The following is a 22,414-nucleotide window of genomic DNA, read 5'->3' as shown; positions in this document are numbered from 1 at the left end:
CCAAAGCTTTTCTTTTTTTTTTTTTTTTTTACCATTTAAGAAAATTTAATTACCCAGTCAAATTCTCAATAAATCCTCACTGGTTCACAGATTTGTCTTTTCCTACACGTGTAGTTTCACAGTTACATTTCACCTCTGACTCCTTTCACAGGGAAACTTTTTTTTTTTTCATTTGAGTTTGTAGGCGACGGTCTGCAGTCCACAAGTTGAATTGGCACACACAGCGATGAAAACTAAACAAAAAAAAAACTAAATACAATTTAAATGACAGCGTAACTCAAATATAGTGAGTTAAGAGGTTCACTGCTTAATCACAACAAATATGTTCTATCTAGAGCATATTTTCATACACACAATAATTAAGCTCCCCCTAGAAAGATACAGGCGATAAACAGAAGGTCAAACACACCAAAACTTTAAAAAAAAAAAAAAAAAAGGCACCTCTGAATCTGCTTCAGCTCTCGACACCATCAGATCCGAGCAAAACAGACAAGGAGTGGATTCAAAAATGTAAACAGCCATTTTTTCTTTTTTCCAGCTGCGCCTGATAATGTTCAGTTGGCACGGACTTCACCATAAACTGTACACAACAAGAACGGAAACAATATACATTAAAAGGAAGAGAAAAAAAAAAGCAGAGTGAAAACTGATCAGCTTAAAAAAAAAAAAAAAAAAGATCTTTATCATACAGAAAGTGCTATTAGCCACCAGCGAAGAGAACCAGTGATCAAAACAGTTGAGGTTTCTTGTACCAAATTTCATAAATCGATTTTAAAAATTGGCAAGCAAAACTCTATTTTGGGCCGATTGTGACAAGATCATTCCCACGGACGGCACAAGTGGATGCTTCGCCTTTCCTTCACTGAGCTGCTTTTGTCATAACCAATCGAAGTTTTTACTTCTGAGGAAGACTTTTATTTCTTTCTTTTTTTCTAACTTTGCCCAAAGCTACACTGGCGCATCAGATTCAGTCCGACTTTCAGTTTTGCAGAGAAGAACAATCACCGACAGTAAGAGAGGAGAACAATACTAACAATGGGGCGAACAATACTTTTACCAACGATTGAGGATAGCTCCTGTCCGATACTGATCAGACGACTTTGACGCGACCCTTCGAAAATAAAGAGCAAAAGCCAGAAATTCTTCACTATGATTGGACGTGCGTCGACTTCATTTAAGCAGGTAACAACGGAGCGCTTGGTCAAAGTCCAAAAACAGTCGGCCAACTTGAAGCCTTTTGGACAAAAAGCTTTTCAACTGCAGGTTCTCCCAACAAAGCAAATCCTCCAACAAGCAGGAGTTGTGGCACTACATGCTACACATGGGGGGGGGGGGGCAGAAGTCATGAAATCAAAAATACAAAAGAAAGATCAGTGATTAGGAACTACTCTTGCACAAGTTTTTAATGAAACAACAAAAAGGAAAAAAGAAAGACAAAATGTCTTGAAGATTTTAAATAGAATCAGGATTATTGTTTACGTGTTTGTTTTTGTTTGTTTGTTTTCCTATTGATAAAAAGTTAGGGTGGAGGGCAGGGGGGGAGACGCTTCTCTAGGAGGCTGGCTTCTTCAGCTCCTTGATCTGTTTGATTAAGTAGGTCTTCTCGTCGTTGAACTGCTCGTCGTCCGTGCGATCCTTCTGGAAGTTGCTCAGGAATTCGATGAGTTTGGTCTGGTTCTTGAGCAGGATGTCGATGATGGGCTGCGTCTTTTTGGGGTTGGCGACAAACACCTGGAGGGACGGAGAGAAAGCGAGACAAAGAGCGACCCGGTTACTTTTTACACGTCGCCGCCACACTTGTGTGCGTTTGGCGAGTTTTTCCAAACCTTGAACACGTGGAAGGCCTCAAACTGGATGTTTGCACTTTTGTCTCGGAGCAGGTTCATCATCAGCTTGAGGTTCTCCGGCTTGCTGATGTAGTCCGTCATCACCGAGAAGTTGTGTCTGTCCAACAGCAGCTCGCCCAGAAGCTGGAGGGATTATTGAGGGATTATTCAGACAAATATCTAAGCGGGTTTGAATGAAAATCCACCAGAAATATGACATTAATTATCCCAACTTTATCAGATAGAATCCCTTAATGTTTCTCATTAGTTTAAAAATCCATTGATTATATAAACTTTGAGCTTTCACTTTTTTTCCCCACATTGTCTTACAGATTAATCCAAATTACATTAAAGTGATTTTCTACAATTTGAGTTTACCTGTGGCGATGCACACAAATGTTTCTCAAAGCACAGTATATGGTATCGTCCAGTAGTGGGCGCTACAGTAGCAGCTTAAAGAAAATGGCCCGGTTTCATTTTTACAGAATAGAGAAAAAAATCTTCAGGGAAACAAAACAGAACTTTTTCAGGGTAAAGAATTCTCTCCTGATATAAAATAACCTTTGTCTGGGAGGCACAAGAGTTTGTTGTTCCTTTGAAAACCCTTCTGTATGTGTTCCTGAGAGGATGTGTTCCCACCGGGAGCCTACATATGATATACATAATGGTAGCTTGTTTCCATGGCAACCAAAACAAACTGACAAAAAAAGTTTATTTTTGTTAAAAAAAAAAAACAAATATGCAAAATGTCATTGGTTCAGGTTGAGGCTCCAACGGCTGATGTTTTTCAGTCCGCAGCTCTGAAGCGCGTTGGGAACAGTGTGCTGTGAGGTTTGGTAACTATTCGGTAAACCACATGGGGAAAACTTAACAAATAAAAATGAAAGATTGGGCCGGTCAAAAACACAAAATAGTTCAACAGGAACGCACAAAATTTCACCGGAAAATTTCTAGCTTGTATTTAGTGCATCCTGAAGTCTTACTCTCAAAATTGTAAGATAATCTTGGCTCAAGCGCTTCAGATTAAGTGTTGAGATGGAGCATATCGAAAGATTTCATAGTACTCTACATGTCTGCAGAACTTACTATGACCTTTTTTTTTTTTCGAGAAATCTCAAGGACGATGCATTATCAGCTTTAAATGTGTTTAGATTTGTTTGGTTTTTTTGCAACTAATTTATTTTGAAGTCCAAATACAAAGACAACAGACTGTCCCTACACTACAGTACGTGTCTGTTCGCTGGCATAATAGAAACTAAATATAAATTCAAGCTGATGAATCGTCCGACTGACACACAAGTATTTAGCATCATCCATTTGTTCTTTTTTTAATATGAATTGCTGCATAAAAGTGGTGTATTTCCAGTGCAAGTGAAAAAGGGTGAAACCTTTAGAGACTGCCGCTTGGTGACGTAGTTCTCAGAGTGAAGCAGTTTCTCGTAGTCTGTAAACACCTGCAAGTGAAATACAAAAGCACAGATTAAAACAGACAAGAGTCAAGGCTTCTGACTTTCCCGTTTTTTTCTCGCCATCAGTCTAATCACTGCGATGTGTTTGGTCGCAGGTTCTCGGGTTACGTGGACTCTGGTTGGAGCCCGGAGCAGCATCTCCTGCTGGGCGTCTGTCAACATGCAGCATCCAGGTAAAAAGGCCCGTCTGTGTGAGCGACTGGAGGCCGAGACCCCTGGGGGGGGGGGGGTTGACGGCACAGAGCCGAGCTTTATGACGTTGAGAGCTTTCCAGGGATGCAGTTTTTCCAGGAAGTTTTTCCAAACTTTGTATTTGTACTGATCTCCTCTCTTCGCCGACCGACGGCACTACGAGTAAAACCCATAGAAGGTCCGTCTGGTAACAGCGGCTCAAAACAATATGGCCGTCTTGCATTAACATGCGTGGCTCGTAAAAGAAACTCCGTACCTGGGGTTTATCAGATTAACCTGGGGGAAGTGAGGAAACCAAAAAAAGTGTTGGGAGGTCAGATTACTCACGGCTTTGTAGTGCTGCTCGAGGTATTCGGCCACAAGCACTTTGTGTCTCGTCAGCAGATCCTAGAGAGAGAACAAATCTGTCAGCATAGAAAATAATAGAAAATAAAACCCGACATGCCACATGGATATAAAAGGTACAAGCATTGGCGTTAATAGGCGTTAAATCAAAAGAGCAGAGCCACCTTGAATGTGGCGAAGGCGTCGGAGGCGATGTCGAAGGTCGACATCTCCACGTAGTTGAAGAAATCGTGGAAATGCTCGGAGTGAAGAATGATCTTGGCGAGCGGCTCGTGGCGGATGCACTCTCTCAGCATGATGCCGCAGTTGAGCGCCACCTGGGGCGTCTCGTATCTTCACAACGCAAGACAGAAAAATGGAGAATGAGGACACCGAGGAAGCCAGCGGACTGTGCTTGCGGGCGGGTGTGTTCTCACCCTTTCAGCAGGATGAAGAGGACTTCCTGGTGAGAGCAGAAGTATTCCACGGTGGGGCTCCTCGTCCCGATCTGCCTCCTCAGGATGTTGTTAAAGATTTGACACACGTCCTTCTTCCCCTGGAGACACGCGGGTATCATGAAGCTGCACTCTTACCGCTCCGCTCGCCGCGTCTCGCCATCACTGCTCCTTTACCTCAAAATCGATGACCTGCAGGTTTTCCACCAGCGATATGAGCAGGCCGCTGTTGTACAGCTCCTGCGCCAGCTGGGCCACCGTCTCCGTGTGCGGCTCCTTGTCGTTAATCCCGTACAGAATCTCCTTCATGGACACCAGACACTTGGACACCTCCTCGGACGCCTGCAGGACATTTGGAGGTCAGTGGACTTTCAATGGGTGGGAATGAGAAGATAGGAGGGGGGAGAAAAGAAAAAGAAGGAGCAGCCCGACATGAACTTGACTTGTGTGTTTGTGTGTGAGGGAGAGTGAACGGCCTTGACAGTGAAGTGTCAGGAGATGACAGGGCCAGGCTGTTCCTCGCTCTAACTTCACAGAGGGCTGTCACCCACGGGCCCTGGGACACTCAGTCATTTACAGACACACACACCCCCTCCACTCCACCCTTTTTTTTTTACCTTATCTGTCTTCTTATCGTGTTTGACCAGGATGGCCAGGTTCTCCTTCAGGGTCCTCACGATGTCCGCCGGACTCTTGTGCGATTTACCGAACAGCGGCATGATGGACACACTCGCTTTGGGACCTGTGAGACACAACAACAGGGAAGGTGTTTTGTGAAACGGCCACATTTCTGAGCTCAGTCGATCCACCTCTCACTCCTTTTCACCCGGACTGGAAACAAGTAGGAACAAAGTTCTAATTAGGGAGCGTGGTGCGGCCACACCGGCCTGCCCCGGAGGCAAATGACACTACTTTTTAACTAAAGTACAAAAAGAAAGAAAGAAAGTTCGAATCAGGTGTTTTAATACAGATGCAGGAAGAAACACTTTACAAATTACTACACTGAAAGGTGAAATATAACTCTATTAACCCAAATATCTATATAAATATACCCACAGCTCATCTCTTTTTAAAGAAATTATACAATATGTGGTTAAAAAAAAATGGAATATGTATCAACTAAAGTTGAATAAAAAGCCAGAGGAAGAAAATCCAAACTCATATATAACTTTAACGTGGATCAGCTTCAAAATAGGAAATACTGACTGCATATGGTCCTCATCTGGTTTGCCTCATTAAATCGGAGGCAGGTTGTGTTCTGCCCCGGTACTCCGGGAATGTTTGCGCATCAAAAGCCACGTCTGTGCCGGTAGATTATAATCTGGATGTGCATGCCGACACATAACGCACCGATACGCCAAGTAGCAGGTCAGAGCGCCGATTTGGATCAGACATCCCGGCTGAGACGGCGGCTGACATACGTGTGAAGAGCGCCCCGCGGCGTTCACAATCCAGGCCGGGGTCGGGAAGCAGCCCGAGAACTTGTTGTTGCTAATCCTCATCTGGGAATGTTAAAAAGGAGCATTTACCGCCGCTACATTCCTCCCTCCATCACTCCTCAGACAAAGTCTGTCGCCGCTCCCTCAGAGCTTAACTCAAACCGTACACAAACACTTCCCGACGGCCAGAATAAACGAGATTATAATTGAAGGGACGGCAGAGCGAGGCTTTCAGGAATGGAATCACTGTGTCCACTCGACCCGGGGTGATTTAGTGGAGGAACTGTCCGATTTCCCCACACGGCACCAAAACAAAGCTGTAAAACCACACAGTGTGCGGCAGATAAATCACATCTAATCTCCTCCGTCATGAATAATCACTATCAAATAGGATGTTTTCTGATGGTTTGAAGCACAAAGATTTCTTCATGGAACTCCATGAGCATCAAAAAACAAGGACAAAAACAGCCTCGACTGGAATCACGAGATTTGAAAACATCTGAGCTGAATGTGTTTAGTTAAATCGCCCTCGCAGCGTTTAGACTTTAACTTTGAAACACACTCCCCGGGCCTCGGGTTGTTCGTCCGACTCCCCCAATAGAGACTTTATTGAGGGTTGGTGGCTGATTTACGTTGTTTAGAAAGAAGAAGGTCTCATCAACAAGCTGCAACGTGCACTAAATGTCTGATTCACAATCGTTCAGCCAACAAACCGCCGTCTTAACGCTCAGGTGTGAAGCTGAAGAAAAGTTACTTGCTGAGAAAAATCCGCCCTGCTGGTTAAAACACAGCCGAACTCCTGCTGTTTCACTTTATCATCAAATTACATCACCGCGACTCAACTCCAGGCCGGTCAATATTTGTCAAAGGATAATCAGGCGACCAGGAAGTATTTATCAAAAGAAGATAAGCTTTGCTGGCCTTTAACGCTGTGGAGTTAAAGGTTTCTGATCATTAAAAAATACTTAAGAGTTTGTTTTAATTGTTTGATAAAAGCCTGGAAAGCCGAGAGCAGCGTTCGTTTTCGCTTGTATCCTATTAAAGACTGACTGAAAGTTACGTAACGGAATTACTGCTGTCGGCCTGAACACACACATCATCTTACCCCAAATACTCAATTTTTCGGCTGTAATTAAAAGAGACTAAAAGAGCTTGAAATAAAGGCAGACAGAGGAAAACTAAAGGCTCGCTTCAGCTGGATTATGAAGCATTAGTCCACATATTTACAACAGGCTAATCCTCAAGGGGGATAATAACAACACTTAATTAAAAGCAGGTCAAACTTTACATTGTTTTAAACACTTTGATAATTTTCTTATGTACATCACATTCTTGTCAATATAAATATATTAAAGTAGCAAAACATGGACTTTTTTTTTTTTTAAATGTACTGCTCACTAATAATCACTTGATAGTGTGGTTATGTCAGGAACAGAAAGAGAAACTTTTGCTTTTTGAAACTTTTCTCGACCTGAATGTCGCCGTAGCTGAGATTGCCGACATATTTCAGCCGTAAGGAGATTTCTCCTGGATTATCTGGAAGCGTGACCTTTACCGCCGACATGCGGAGGAGAGTCTCTCTCTCTGTGCTTGCTCTATAACGCACAAAGGTTGATTTTATATATATAATCTTCTAATTATTTTCATTAATTCCAGTCCAACATGGCAGCGAATGAACATTTTCTTGTAAATATTAATCAGGCTGTAGGTTTTTGAAGGTTTCACAGTTAACTAAAAGAGCACCTGAGTCTGAAATTAACAAGAGTTTTGGACTTGAAGTGAGCTGAATGTGGCGTCGAATGACTTATTGAGATACTGTGTATTCACAAACGGCATCCAGGAGACTTTTTTTTTTTGACAAGTCGCCTTTTAAAGACAAAAAAAAGTGAACTTAAACTAAATTCTTCCTGTCTGGTATGCAGAGGCGGCCGTTCACGTTCTACTACGCGACCACGGCAGGAATGCAAAGGAGAAGCAAAGAGGTGCAGCTCATAACACCTGACGATCTGGAAGAGAATCAGTACGTAAAAAGTTAAAAGGTTGAGGACTTTTTAAAAGTCAAAGCTGGACTTCATCGCAGCTGCAGGTCAGTGCAGGTTACACGGACAACCAGTGTGGGATTTGAAAAAAAAAGAGCTTTTTTAGAAGGTCTAATAGAAAGTCCTGCTATAAATAGTCACAATTTCATTTGTTGAGCAAAGTGGTAAAATCCCAATTTCATTATTTTATATTTACAAGTTGATATTTTCCTATATGATTACATTTTGACGTCATAAAGGGAACAGTGCAAGAAATATTGTTTTTCTTAACAGAAACATATTGTTAAATTAACCTTTGCTAAACAAAAAATGGTTAAAACATTTCATGGCACATATTTTAACAACGCACACGTCAATTAAATAATTTGATCGGTTTAATTACTTTTCTATTGAACTTACAGTCTGCCTCAATAGATGCCAATGCCTCAGTTTAAGAAACAATCCAGATGTGTAACTAACATATTACTCATATACTTTTTACTCTTTCCAGAACAAATAATACAAAACAAAGATATAGCATTAACCTAGACTATTTATACGTGCTTACACACACTAATAATGTTAAAATAATGGCGTCAGTGTATGAAGTTAAGAATGAGATGATTTTTTTATTTTGAAATTACTCGCCGGAAGTTGTGTTGTTTTTCCTGCAGGCCAGCCTGACTCTGCCCGTCTAAAGTAAGACAGAAGGAGGTGAAAACACAAACAAAATGCCCCGTGTCGACGATCTAGCGGGGGGGTCGAACCCTCCACAGACGGGTACGTTTCCAGAACACACACTCGGGGCTTTGAACGACCGGAACAGGCACGAGAAGGCCGCATTAACAGCCCCAGACAATGTGACTTTACCCAGGCTACACCCCTCCTGCCTCCCGGCCAAACTCCTTTTTATTTTTTTCATTCGTTTGCCAGATTTCCACAGCGAGGCATCGTTTCACTAACTACAACTCACGTGGCAACATCTAAAAGCCACGAATTAAGTTACAGCGACTGACAAGGGCAGTGAAAACCCCCCGCAGGGTTCACCGGGAGCTGGAGGGGAGGAAACCGGAGGAGACGACACTCACACAGGGGGGATGTCGGGGGTGTTTAAACGCGTCCGTCCCGGGTCGCAGCGCAGCCGAGCCTCCCAGAAAGGCGTCCGCCGTCACGCCAGGGCCGTTAGCGAGCAGGAAAGTCCGTTAAAAATGTGTGCGATACGATTCAAAATGTGAGGAATCTGTTGAGAAGGCAGTGCAGAATTCCATCTGGTCGCTCTCCGGTCAGTCGTCAGGTTAGAGTTAGGAAGACGGACAACTTCCGGTGTGAGCCTTTACAGTAAAAGACAGCCTTTTCCACTTTTATTATTGTATTATTATTTAGGAAATCAAGACAAAAAAAACAGTGGAGGAAAAATTATTGTGTGTTGAAACAAATATCTCAGAATCAGCTCTAGTTCTGTCCATTGTTTCTAGGTTCTTTTTGTACTCTTTGTGAGTACTCTTTACATTATGAGCCAAAAGTACCAACGACTGTGCCACCATGGTCAAAATATTCCTCACATTTCATAATAAAAGCATCCAATTTGACACGTTTTTGTCTGTCAGACGTTTTTCCTGTTACAACAGGGATTCAAACCTGGATTCTCAACACTCTAGTCAAGACTTGTCTGTGTGGAGTTTGCATGTTCTCCCCACGTGCGTAGGTTTCCTCCCACAGCCCCAACTTCATAAATTGAAACTAAAACCAAAAAAAGTCACACTGAGCTGTGCAAACATGTACCGTAGAATAGTCGTTTGTGCATTATGTGCTAACTTTATGATTTCTTGGACGATTTGAAGAGAAGTTGCAGAACAAACTTGCATTATTTTTGAAATATGGTAGCCGCAACGTCACGTCCGGTCGTGGTGTAATTCATTTATGCCAGCTTGACACATCTGTATCTTTCCAGCCGCGTCTGAGTCTCGTTCCCATCCTCTCACGACAACTCCTCTGTGTTGCCTTACTGCACAAAAATACACTGTCAAATTGGTTAAAATAAGAAACGCTTCACCTAAACTGATAAAAATACATTTGAAATTACCTTTTCTGTAAGGATTACATTCTTTTTCTTTTAAAGCAGAGTTATAAAACAGGCAAGGGGAGAAATGAAGGTTGTGTTGAAAACTAAATGGAACGAAACCTGATCTGAACAATGACAGGCTCAATAAAAGAAAGCCCATTGGACGGTGGAAACCACGTGGGATACATTATACTATAGTACTAAAATAAATATTCATGGTAGCGTCTCATTTAGCTTTATAATTAAAACTGGTATACACAAAATAAACACACCCTATAACACAAACATTTTAGAGGAAACCATTTCAGACTTTATTAAAGCTGCTTTAATTTTTACATAGTCAATTACATATTTACAAATGTACACAGATAAGGTTTCATTATAATATTTATGGACACCATAGATATACAATAGGAAAATAAAAACAGTGGTTGCTGCAATGTGCTGCATAAACAGAAACTAAAAAAAAATAACCTTTTCTCATCTCTCCAGAGTCAAAAGTACAATTATTGTGTGATCACGATCAAACACTGACAAGTTTAGAGCCCGCGTCAGTGCACTCTTGAGGGCAGAAAATAAACTCTTACACTATACAACAGTGCCAGGTAGAAATATTTGCCTTTTCCAGAAGGTTAAAAATCAAAGGCAGTGAAGAACATGCCACAAAGAATGATGACACACAGGGAGACAGAGACTCACAAAAAAAACAAAAAAAAAAAAACACGATCCTCTTAACAATACACATGCTGTTGGGGAGAAAACAGTGCCAGGCCATCGAGGACACATCTGTACAAGTGTAACACACATTTCTCAGTCTCACACGGCTCAACGCATGACACCGAAAAGGACCTAGTTTCCTTCCCTCTGCACTTTCGCAATGGCGATTTCAGTTTCCTTCCATTTGACCAAAGCAAAGCCGTGTCATTCGTGGCTCCGGTGGACAAACACAGCTCTGAGTAATAAATGGGTGGGGAACAGGTTATGGTGCACGAGCCTGCTGCACTTTCTTGTTGGATAACAGAGAAACCCATTCAACTTTAGAAAGAGATTGTTTTACAGTGCACGCTGTGGACACAGTAGAAATGTTGCAATATATATTAAAAAAAAAAAAAACACACACACAACAAGGATGTGGGGAGGCGTTTCCTCCTGGTGGACAGTTTCGCCGCAGCCATGATGGTCCCTTTCACACACAAACTCAAACATTTGTCCTCCGTCGACTGTACTGATGTTAACAGGGCTACATTTCCACATCAAGTCAACAAATATTGCTGTCAGGCCGTAGGTGCAAACACGTCAAGCAGGTCTGGGCCCTTGCTGGAGACAAGCGGCTACTGTCACATGCTTGGACGGGGCTGGGAGCAGAGGGAGAAGAGGACAAAGCCTGCATTTGTTTGCTGCAGTGCAGACTAAAGATAGGTGACACCAGAACCTGGACTAATGTGGCAGAATACTGTGGTTATGGCTGTTTGACATGGAGGGAGGCAGATCTGGCGCACGGCGAGTCAAAAATCCCAGAAAAGTTACTTGACTAATAATAATTCGATGGGCGGAAACACAAAGGCCATGCATCACTGGAAACGACTTCGAACTAAAACGTCTTGTTTGTTAAAATCACAACTGGTGACACACACACACACACACACACACACACACACACACACACACACACACACACACACACACACACACACACACACACACACACACACACACACACACACACACACACACACACACACACACACACACACACACACACACACACACACACACACACACACACACACACACACACACACACATTTACTCAACACTAACAGGTATGCGGTCGCACCTGCTTACCCACATAACATCTTGGGCTTCCTGAGCAGTTCAGAGGCGAGTTACGCAATCCCTCTTTGAAATTAAAACAAATAAAAAGAAATGAAAGAGATCTTGAAAGTTGTCCGAGCCACCACACACTTTGCACTTGGTGATTTGTACAAGTAGTTTGGAGAAAGTGCGGGACGGCCGTCCACCAGGTAGTGCTGTTTGGTGACATTCAGTGTGTTTTCATGACCAGTTCAATCCCATAAAACCGAGCTTCAGGGAAGCTCTTCTTCAAAATCATAGGTGGAATACAGCATTCTTAAAAAGGAAGTCGTGGAATACAGCATTCTTAAAAAGGAAGTCGTATAAAATCAACTACTTGGACGTCGCCGGGCCCTGCAGGGATTTAACCCACTCAACCTGCTCAGTTCTGCTCCAAGATGTCCTGAGAGCATTTTTTCTCGTTGCAGCCGCCTGCTAGTTTTCACAGTGTACGATCAGAGTCTGCAGCTGACGCGTCGTGTGAAATACCTGTCCGATAGTACTGCTGGATGTTTCACACAGGAATCTGCCGCAGTGCTGCGATGTCATTTCAGTGAAATCGTCCTCTTTAATGCTACACAATCCCAAGGATTGAAGACAGTACTGAACACCCGACACTGAGCTTTCTTTGATTTGTGACTCTTAAGGAAGGAATGATTGTTCACTGTCAGTCTATGCTTAAATTCTACCACTGTGCTGATATTTCTGGAGGTCAGAACGGTGAGTTGCGATAGTCGACATCAAGCTTTCATATGGTTTTCTTTAGACTGACAGATCAGTGTGATCATGCAGGCTAGATGACTGACGTACATCCCAAAACAAAAGCCCAGTTTGCAGAAACTTTTGGTTTAAGAACCTTGGATTTAGTCTTTCTGTCCGTTTCAGCTTTTGCCGTTTCACCCAGGAATGGTTTAACGTTTCAGGATGGGGATCCAGACCAGTGATTTTTAGGATCAGGGTTTGATGTCAGAGAAGCTGGTGTAGGTTTCACTGCAGCTGGAGGAAGTGCTGAGGTTCCCAGAGACACTGCCATCTGCAGGACAAACACACAAACAGCAAGCGTGTTGGAGTTGGGATTTCACCAGAAGTTGACAGGCGTGTTAACGGAGCCCCAGACATGGCATCTGAAATAAAACTTCATAATGTGGCTACCAATCAATATGCAGTGGCCTCAAATTAGTATTTAATGGTTACAAAATATTTTCTTGCCTTCAATTTGTATTTTGTGGCTTCAAATTAGTATTTTGTGGCCTTAAAATAGTATTTCAAAGCCTCAAATTAGTATATATTGGTTACATATTTATATTTCTTTGCCTTTAATTAGTATTTAGTGGTCACAGATTAATATTTTGGCTTCCAAAAAATATCCAGTGGCTACAAATTAATATTTTGCAGCTTCAAATTAGTATTTTGTATCATGCTTATATGAATACGTTGTGGGGGAGGGGGAGAAAAAAAGAAAAGTAATGACCTGAGCTGCTGAGTGATTGGGATGACTTGGACTCGGAGATGAGGCTGAGGAGATTTGCAGCAGCCACCCAGCCCTCCTTACCACTGCGAAGGTTCTTCACAAACCTGCAAAACAATAAACAAGTCCTACGATGACCAGAATAATACTAAGTAATGCAGTTTCTCAGTAAATTGTTGTGAAACTACAAAAAATGAATCAACACAAATTGTTCAAATATGTTGTCTGATGACTCTAAAACAGTTTCTTTAAGGAATGGAGATCTTACCACTGTCCATCCTCTCCTTCTCTGATTAGCTGGACCACATCCCCGCTCTTGACAGACAGCTCCTGAGGTCCCGCCTTCTCGCAGTCTGCCACCACCGTGTACTTTCCCGGAACCTTTGAATGTCATCACAGGTATTTGGATTATTGCTGAACATTTCTTTCATTTGTATAATACCAGAGTTGAGAATGATAAATGGAAACGTGTTGATGCGCAGACTCACCAGCTTCTTCGCCACTTCTTCCTCAGTGTCGGAGTTCATGGGGTCCTCGCCACTGGAATACCCGTCGTTCTCTTCTGAGGCATCCACTGACAGCGATGCCTTATTCCAGCCTGCAGGTGGGAGGAATTTTTAATATAAAAAGGCACAAAAACATAAAATGAAGGTGTCATAGGTCTGAAATAGAGAAGCCACCCAGAAAGGAGTGCAGAGCTTATTAATCTTTTCAGCCAAAACACACAAATCAAACCATTTTCACAGACTCAGGCACATAAACCTGTCCAATTTTAGAGACAAGATCAGTGCTGACAGCAGATAGATCCCAGTGGGAAAAAAAAAAAAAAACAGCGATAGAGAATCCCTGACATTTGATCAAGGATTCAAATCAGCTCAATTTGAATCTTTCCCTACCCGTGCTCAAACTAAAGTTGCTGAAGCTTTGCAGAGATTTTGTTTTTCTCCCATGCAATTCAAACCACCTCACCCCGGGATGCCATTATTGATCCATTGATACTTTTTGATACCAGACGTTTTAAACAATAGGATTACGGTTGGCCAAAGGCTGCGATTTCCTTTACTTGATTCAACTCTGGCATCACAGTCATGGTTTATTTACACACTAGTGCCTTATGGGTGACAGCAGCATGTGCTTGTGGTTCCATTAAAACAATCCATGGTATCAAAAAAAGGTATCAAGTTCAGATTTGTAATTCTGAGTTTTAAGACTTTAGTAGCACAGCAACCCTTTTCCCAATAGTAGAAGAGTTTATATGATTGATTTGAGGTAGAGTATACATCTTGTCAATCACCCTCAAATTGAGACTTAAACTCTTGTGTTTTCAAGTATAAAGAGGAAAAACTGCACAAATGACTGCATTGCGACGTGCGCAGAGAGAGTAAGGCTCAATATGAGGTGAAATGACGGGTAAAGTAAAGAGCTTACTCCACTTTACCTCTGCTAAAATCAATCATGACCACCACAAACAGCAGCAAACACCCACTGTGGCTGACGCTCAGAGCAGCTCTGTACCTCGCCGCTTGTTCTGTAACAGACTAGAGGCACTCATCCATCTGACTCTGCTCAGAGAGATGTGGCGAGCCGGCTCTACATGGGAAAGAAACAACGGCCGGCAAATCTGTGAGACGGTTGGCCAGTCGTAGAGAAACTGCTGGCATTTCTTTTTAGTGGGGAGATGCAAAGGTTGCACTGTAAATCACCTGCTGTCACACGTGTAAATATTCCTCATTTTGATGAGAAGAAAGCGTTAGTTCAGCAGTTGCACACATGATTGGACAGGACAATGATTAATCTCACAAAAGCATTCACTGTGGTTTCTCTTGAACATATGGAACACATCACAAGACACCACACTTGTGTTTCTTAGATGATGATGATGATGATGAAAACTGTGACCAGTGGATGAGTTTGTAAGTGTACCTGGAAAGACAGTCGCTGCAGTTTTCACGGAAATAAAATACACAGAGTATTTGCATGCTTCAGAATCCACTCCGCTCTTTATAGTTTAAAAAAAATTTTAAATCATACTTTAGGCCACCACTGCCTACTACTTAAGGATGGAGTTCCACAGGGTGCCGAGTTAGGACCCACACTTCTTTCTTTTTTTTTTTTTAAAGCATACTTTACTGATGCCTTATTGAATATTTGTTTTGCATTAAAAAGAATGTAGACACTTTATCAACCATATTATTTTGGACCCTTTTATCCCCGATATTACTGAACACTCCTGAGGCAGGCAGATCATCTGTATGAGCACAAATTTCTCACTCTACACATGTAAAATGTGTGACGACAGGATGAGAACAATGGAAATTCTCTATTCACCAAATACTGTTTCTTTCTGGCTGATCAACTCTAAGGGAGAATCTACATAATGAACACACACAAGACTAAAATGGATGATGGTTATATGGATGATGGGCTCTTTAAGCAAATGGCATCAAAATATACCTTTGAACCCAAACGGTGTGGGGTCACTCTTGACTAGGTGGCGCTTAGAGTTGTGCTCTGGGCTCAAGGCCGAGCCTGGGCACACGCAAAAGTGGAGAAAGGGAAGAAGAAGAGAAAAAAGTGAAGGGAAAGAAGTGAGCAGTGGAGAGACGTTAGAAATAAAAAAAATCTTGAATTTTTGCAGACAGGATTTGTTTGATCCTTCTTTCCAAACTGTACATTCAAAAGACTCACACGCTGCATAGCAGCAGTTGCAATGTTACATTTGTACCACCAGGTGGCAGACTATCCCAACACTAAAACTAAACTATATTGTTTAGTTCAAGGGAAAATTAAATACTATTCCTCTGATGCTCTAAGCATTGTTGTCATCTGATATAAACTACTTCTATATCTATTTATGCTCACTAAAGTTACCTTTTGGACTCTTGAGATTGCTGAAGCCCTGCAAAGTAAAGCGCTTTTTAGCCACTGATGATCTCTCAGTCGTTGGACTGGTCACTGGTTCATCTGAAGATGATGGTTTGAATGCAGAGGAAGAGCAACAGTTTGTTTGGAAAGCCCCAAAGAAAAGAGGAAGAGAAGAACCATGAAGGTGATGAAGAGAAGAAACGCCCAGATTAAGAAGCATTGAGCAAAATAGATCCAATTCTTTTTTTAACATCTATAGCCACCATTTGGAAATATGACATGTGTGTGGGATTAAAGATGCTGCATTGTTTTCAACAATCACCTTTGTGTTTTGGAGACGAAGAGGAGGTGGCGTCAGACGTCGGGCTTGGCTCGGCCTTCTTCTCCTCTTGCTTCTTCTGGTTCTTCTGACTGCTGCTACGGAAAGGACTGAAAGAAACCAGAGGGAGAAAATGTGATGCTGCAATGACTGAATGCTCAGGCTTTCCACATTTCAGCACATGTGACACCAACCTGAGGGAGATGGAAGTGTTGCTGGAGGGACTCGGGGACATGGAGTCGGAGCTCTTCTGCTGGCTGGCGTCTAACAACACAAGCAGCATTGAGAGTGAGAGACAAAGAGACCAAGAACAGGAAGAGCAGTTTCCCAGATCTTAAAGTACCTCGACAGGCTTTGAGCTGCTGAGTCAGAACTTTCCGGATCTCATTCACCCATGCAGTTTTAATCTCGGGTGTTGGCGCCTGTACAAAACAAATCACAACAATTATTCTTCGGTTTTTTTCGAGATTTCTTTTACCCTTCAACAACGTAGGACAGGTGGTGATTCAGCACAGCCTACTACCTGCACGATGAAAACCTCGTCTCTGGAGTTGCACCAAATCTCAAACTTCTTGTTGTCTCCTTTTGCATTCTCTGTGATTCCCACTGCACTCATCTAAAAAAAACAAAGAAAAAGGAAACCTCAAATACAAACGATGGGCTAATAAATTGAAGTGACAATGATGTGAGCTTACGCTGAGGGAGTGTTTGAAGCTATACGACGGCGCTTTCTCGTAGCCCTCCCCGTTTTCCTCCCTCCTCTTGCAGAACAGCAGGGCCTTCTGATGCAGGAACAGGTGCCTCTGCATCGGCTTGAACCTGGCCAGGTCTTTGACCTTGGCGTGACCTTTCTTATGCTCCGTCCACACGCTGAAGGAGCCCTGCATCAGGAGGCGACCGAGGTCTGACAGGTTCCCCTGTTAAATAAAAAGCTGTTAATTGATCACAAGCCGTCATTACCGAAGGGAGTTTGCTTTGAGGTTGAACCTTGGTAATTGTGCATTTAACAGAGAAATCAACTTCATGTGTTGTCCAACCTCATATCCTGTGATGGCAATGAGGTGCATGGAGTCATTAACAGCTTTCAAGATCCCCAGGATGGAGGAAAGAGCTTCTTGAAGGTCATCACAGCCATTGCAGCCCTTACTGTACTTCAACAACTCCTGCAAACATCATACCGGGAAAATAAAAAAAACTGAAATACATAGTCGTCTTTTAATAAACAGATAGATACAGTGCATGAGGACCTCTCACCTTTAGCAGCAGCTGGTACTTGGTGATTCTCTGGACAGGTTTAAGGAGGTAGGAGTCCAAACCAAGTTTATGTTCCAGCTTCTTCTGGCACTCCTGGTTTACAAAGCAGAAGGAATATTCTTAGTATTTTATTTAGCGATCCCGTAGGAGAAGTGAAAGTGAGAGAAGCAGCAGCGAGTCCAACCTGGAAAAAGGCACAGTCTGAGCACTGTCTCCACAAGCTCTCCGAGCGAGGTTTGTTCTGGCAGTAAGCCTCGTAGATCTGCAGGTCCTTCATCTGCACAGGAAGCACAACTGTCATCAACACACTGATACAAGTTCATTGATATTTCTTTTGGCTTTTAATAGCTAATACATCCAGATTACCCTTTCTAAGAAGCAGCGGCCCACGAGTTCGGGGCAATCGGTGTACGCTTCCAGTTCTTTTAGAAACGTCCTGGGGACAAACGACACAAATCCATGAAATATACACCTCACCGGGTTCTATTGAAAAATCGAGACACTCAATCCACCAATACAACGGAAGAACAGAAGCTCGTCAACCTTTTGTGGAACTGGTGGATTTCTGACATGTTGCCAAACAGGATGTCCTTCTTGGTTTGCAGGCTGCTGGGGATTAGGTGAGCCATGGCTGGGTTCTCCATCTCTGCTGCATAGCCCTGGAATTTAATGAGTATTTATCAAGAGCCATTTCTCTAATAAATGCTTTAATCTATGCTGTAAACATATCAGCAAAAGACTCACCTCCAGCACACACAGTAACTCCTCCACATAAGCTCTTTCCGTTTCCAGCAGCTCGTTCATCACATGACTGGACATACACAATCAAAACACAAGCATTTTGGTTGTCATCATTATTTTTGTCAGTCGTGTTGGTGTAGCTGATGAATTTTGCTCGCTTACCGTCGAAGCACTGCAAGATTTTCTTCCTCTTCTGAAAGAGAGGCGTGCCGTGTGCTGCCATTATGTACAGGCGACTCCACCTGGACACATGTGTTTACTATTTAATGCCACAAAAACTCTGCCATGACATATAAACTTTGATCAACACTTTCTGTACAATATTCCTCATCTTAAATAGCATTTACCTTTTTGCAGATGACACTATCTGCAGAGTATCTCCTCTCCTTCCTTTCCTGATCTTTAAGGGCAAAAGAGAAAACCATGTAAATGAAAAGCAGTTCTGATTTCATAGGAATATTATTTCTTTCATCATTTCCACGTGAAGCCTAACTCACTGGGAGAAGATTGTGGAGACTTGACTTCAGGTCTTGGTGCAACCGGCTGTACTGGTCTTGTCTGCTTGGCAGCAAGTTTCTTCAGGCTAACGCGTCTCTTCTCAAACATCTCCTGGACGGAGCTCTGCTTCTGAAAAACTCTCTCCACCTGTTCCTGAAGGAGGATGAAAAAAACAAAGACCTCGTAAAGCTGAAGTTGCCGCTGCTAGAACTTTCCCTTTCAGGAGAAAACTCCATGATGTATTTGATATTTAAAAAATTACCCTGAGCGGAGTGTTGAGCACCACCTCATACTGGCAGCAGATGGCGCTGCGGTCAGCGAGTATGTGCACCGGTGCAGTGTCCAGGTATCGCTCCAGTTCTTGCAGTGCTGCTTCAGCTCCATCCTGAGACTGGCAGCGGTCAACTGGCTGGTTTGCCAGCAAGAAGATGCCATCTTCACACCATCGTGTTGCCTGAAGCAAAAAAGTAGCCATCAGTTCCGGCGTGGATACAGTGGATACATAATCCCGTCACTTGACTCGACCCCTACCTTCTCCAAAGCCTGGTGGAGCTCCAAGGCCCTGAGGAGGAGGCTCTTCTTCGTCCTCAGGTCAGAGCTGATCTCCTCACACACTCCCCTCAGCTCAGTGCACTTGGGCCTGATGGAGTCCTCGGCATAGTGGGAGTTTTCTATTAACCTGTCACCTTCACTGGCCAGGGACAGGGCCAGGTCCAGCACATCCTTTTGAAACACAGAGAACTTCTTCATTTATATGCATGCAGTAGCCTGTCTGCACAGCAACTATCCACTGACAATAAAACAGCTTCCTCCCCCTCCACTGTATGCCAAGAGACATCCTCATTACATAATGCAGGACAGAATGAGGCAGCCGCATGTTTTTGACAGGCCTCTAGATCTTTTGCAATAATTTTGTTGTGGAAAAACAAGTAACTTACTAATAGATGTTAAGCTTTCCATTATTACATATAGAAAAGAAAGTGTCCCTCCTCTTTATTGTTCATGAATCAGAACTGTGTATACATGTGTCGCTTACACAGGCCTTGTCTTCATGGCCGCTCAGCTCTCGGAGGACGTGCTCAGCGTGGGCGGGGCTCACGCTGACCTCCGAGAAACCCGAGAGCCGCTCCATCGCCACGTCAAGCTGACCACGCACCTTAGAGAACACAAAGACATTTCTGAGTTTGTCCACGGATGCAGGAATAAATAACTCCACAGTTAAACTCCACTCACTTCACGGAAGTGTTGCTCAAAGTGGCGGAGCTGCAAACATTGCTCCAGCTTGGTATGGTGACGCTCCCAGAAGTCATCAAACGCCGTTTCTGTTTCATCTAGTTGGCCCAGGAGTCTGAGAAGGGAAGTAAAGAGTAATGGTGACAATGAAAGATAACTTAGTTATCTGTTTGCATCCTCCAGTTCGTCTCTTTACCTTTGTACAGTAGCAAGGTTTTCCAGTTCATCATGAGTCATACTGTATTCAGGGTCTGTCTGCAGGGGCTCATTGATATACTCCAACAAGCGTCCTCCTTGAGACAGCGCCACCTGCAGATCCTCCTGGAAAGTGAACATTGTGATTAAACAATCCACCGTACCATTAAAAAAAAAAACCCAGTCAAAAACAAACAAAAAAAGGATGGCAAACCTTCATTGTGTCCTTTTTATGAGAGTGTACATGGAGCAGGTTGATGGTTGCCTCGGCATCGTTGGGCAATTCTGTCTCGGCGAGCTCAGTGCCGAAGGCCTGCAGGGTCTGAGCCGTGGTCTTAACCATGAGCGCAAATGCCTCAATGGCCTGTGGGAGGGCATTCAAGTGTGTAGGAGTGGGTGTTAGTTTGGTGGGAATGTGTGATTTAAGAATAAAGTATTCTGCCGTGTGTGTGCATACAGTGCGGTGGGAGATCCAGCTGTCATGGCAGTATTCTTGTGTTCCTCCCAAGTCTGTGGTCAGTTGTCCTGGATCGATATATGCATGGAGCTCTGTTACCGAACTCAGCATCACCACCTGGTACACACACAGCAGATTATAAGAATTCTCATTTGAAATAAAGGTGTTAAAGATCTCGTAGGGCTGCTTGTGAAGTGGACTGACCTTCATTTTGAACTCATCCTTGTTGAACTTGTACAAGAAGTCTGATAGAGTCCGCTGGAAGAAGGTCGAGGGACGTAACACCAGAACCAAGTTTAAGTTCCCAGGAAATGAACCCTGACGAGAAAGATGGAGAAGCTTAGATCTGGAAACACACTGAGACACATCCTTTTTTTTTTTTCCCAGGACTTCCAAAACAAGTACAGCTTGCTTCAACAACAACAAAAGTCATAATCTTCAACATTGATATTACATCTCTTCCTGGAATAAATTCAGTTATCCATCAACAACCTGGACAAGAGATTTGATTTACCTTAATTTATTCAGTTTGTTACAATTACCACAAAAAGTGTTCTAACAACAAATAGAGCCTCTCTCCCTGGCTCGCCTGCAAAGTGTCAGTAAGAAATTAGAAATCAAATGAAAATGAGTCAACATAATGCATTCTGTGCATTTTGCATGCTTTGCAGCTTTATTTTTTTCCCATACACATGTTTCAAGATTAGAATTTAAATCATCATTATCAGTCAAAACAGGCAGAGAAATACAAGAATCAGACAGATGCTTACCCCTAACCTATCATCCATCAATACAAACCAATTCTGTTTTGGTTTTGTCGTGCTGCTCCTGAGGGTGAAGTTCAACAAAACCTCCATCCTGACTGGTTCAATCTTTCAACAACAACAAAGAGGATTTCCCCAGGATTTAATATCTAGCAATTCTCATTGGCATCACAGTAGCTCCCCCTGATACAACCACCGCCTCGAAAGCTGCGACTTCAACGGAACTTTATTAGTCCTGTTGCTTTGGGAGTAACCATAGATTCTGTCTGGCCACCTCTAACAGGTTCAAAATGGTTGAACTGCCTTTACGCAGACACCGAGCCCAGGAGGCCACTCAGCTTAAAGGCTATATTGGTTATGGCTTCCTCTACATCCCTGAGTGAATTGCTCCATCCTGTTAGGCATCATAAATCAATGTGTGGTGACACACACACACACACACACACACACACACCAGCAGAAACAAGACCTGAGGCAAGCACACATACATATGGCACACTCCTGACATTTTTAGTGTTCACATAAATATAATTCAAAAGAGAATAAAATATTAAATAAGATCATGCTGGAGCTTGATGAAAATGTGGATCTATTTTTAACACTGTCTTTTATATTTCTTTTACCTTATCTTTCGTCTTAATATCAAACCTCATACATTTATTGATTTTTCAGTTGACAAGACGTGAGTTATGGCTGTCACCTGAGCTGCAAATAGCCAGCAGACCAACAATTACATTGTTTAAATACTGTCTTAATGTTATTTTTAAATACTTTAGTGATCATTTGATTGTTTTAGGCCCTGATGAGTGGAAGACAGTAAATAGTCTCCATGTTGCCGTCTGTACAAAAATGGTGCCACATGTTCATTCCTCTCTCTCTCTCTCTCTCTCTCTCTCTCTCTCTCTCTCTCTCTCTCTCTCTCTCTCTCTCTCTCTCTCTCTCTCTCTCTCTCTCTCTCTCTCTCTCTCTCTCTCTCTCTCT

At 42.8% G+C, this 22,414-nt stretch overlaps 2 protein-coding genes across 2 annotated transcripts in view; both read right to left on the bottom strand.

Annotated features, from left to right (window-relative positions):
• Positions 1 to 9,026, bottom strand: cab39l (calcium binding protein 39-like). The gene is made up of 9 exons (XM_080492916.1): positions 8,812 to 9,026; positions 4,884 to 5,008; positions 4,444 to 4,608; positions 4,249 to 4,367; positions 3,997 to 4,165; positions 3,815 to 3,874; positions 3,215 to 3,280; positions 1,827 to 1,970; positions 1 to 1,731 (listed from the first exon to the last, which is right to left on the bottom strand). Exons 2-9 carry the CDS (start codon positions 4,983 to 4,985, stop codon positions 1,552 to 1,554), a joined length of 1,005 nt encoding a protein of 334 aa, XP_080349042.1. The 5' UTR covers positions 4,986 to 5,008; positions 8,812 to 9,026; the 3' UTR covers positions 1 to 1,551.
• A 1,050-nt stretch (positions 9,027 to 10,076) lies between these two features.
• mcf2la (mcf.2 cell line derived transforming sequence-like a) overlaps positions 10,077 to 22,414 on the bottom strand; it is a gene marked incomplete at its 5' end in the record, with an annotated part of 29,602 nt that continues 17,264 nt past the window's right edge. The window contains 28 exons of the mRNA XM_080492913.1: positions 10,077 to 12,672; positions 13,111 to 13,214; positions 13,376 to 13,488; positions 13,596 to 13,705; positions 15,562 to 15,636; positions 15,979 to 16,071; positions 16,295 to 16,401; positions 16,486 to 16,555; positions 16,635 to 16,713; positions 16,815 to 16,907; positions 16,987 to 17,208; positions 17,329 to 17,454; positions 17,546 to 17,638; positions 17,730 to 17,822; positions 17,912 to 17,981; positions 18,089 to 18,204; positions 18,290 to 18,356; positions 18,449 to 18,528; positions 18,634 to 18,686; positions 18,784 to 18,937; positions 19,047 to 19,238; positions 19,316 to 19,507; positions 19,821 to 19,940; positions 20,018 to 20,132; positions 20,214 to 20,338; positions 20,427 to 20,576; positions 20,670 to 20,786; positions 20,874 to 20,987. Of these exons, the coding sequence (XP_080349039.1) occupies positions 12,593 to 12,672; positions 13,111 to 13,214; positions 13,376 to 13,488; positions 13,596 to 13,705; positions 15,562 to 15,636; positions 15,979 to 16,071; positions 16,295 to 16,401; positions 16,486 to 16,555; positions 16,635 to 16,713; positions 16,815 to 16,907; positions 16,987 to 17,208; positions 17,329 to 17,454; positions 17,546 to 17,638; positions 17,730 to 17,822; positions 17,912 to 17,981; positions 18,089 to 18,204; positions 18,290 to 18,356; positions 18,449 to 18,528; positions 18,634 to 18,686; positions 18,784 to 18,937; positions 19,047 to 19,238; positions 19,316 to 19,507; positions 19,821 to 19,940; positions 20,018 to 20,132; positions 20,214 to 20,338; positions 20,427 to 20,576; positions 20,670 to 20,786; positions 20,874 to 20,987 (3,123 nt within the window). The 3' untranslated portion in view covers positions 10,077 to 12,592. The remainder of the gene's footprint in view (positions 12,673 to 13,110; positions 13,215 to 13,375; positions 13,489 to 13,595; positions 13,706 to 15,561; positions 15,637 to 15,978; positions 16,072 to 16,294; positions 16,402 to 16,485; positions 16,556 to 16,634; positions 16,714 to 16,814; positions 16,908 to 16,986; positions 17,209 to 17,328; positions 17,455 to 17,545; positions 17,639 to 17,729; positions 17,823 to 17,911; positions 17,982 to 18,088; positions 18,205 to 18,289; positions 18,357 to 18,448; positions 18,529 to 18,633; positions 18,687 to 18,783; positions 18,938 to 19,046; positions 19,239 to 19,315; positions 19,508 to 19,820; positions 19,941 to 20,017; positions 20,133 to 20,213; positions 20,339 to 20,426; positions 20,577 to 20,669; positions 20,787 to 20,873; positions 20,988 to 22,414) is intronic.

This window comes from Lipophrys pholis (genome assembly GCF_963383615.2).
Source record: "Lipophrys pholis genome assembly, chromosome: 23".
NCBI lineage: Eukaryota > Metazoa > Chordata > Actinopteri > Blenniiformes > Blenniidae > Lipophrys > Lipophrys pholis.
The sequence above is the reverse complement of the archived record's forward strand: the minus strand, read 5'-3'. Positions and strand labels throughout refer to the sequence as shown.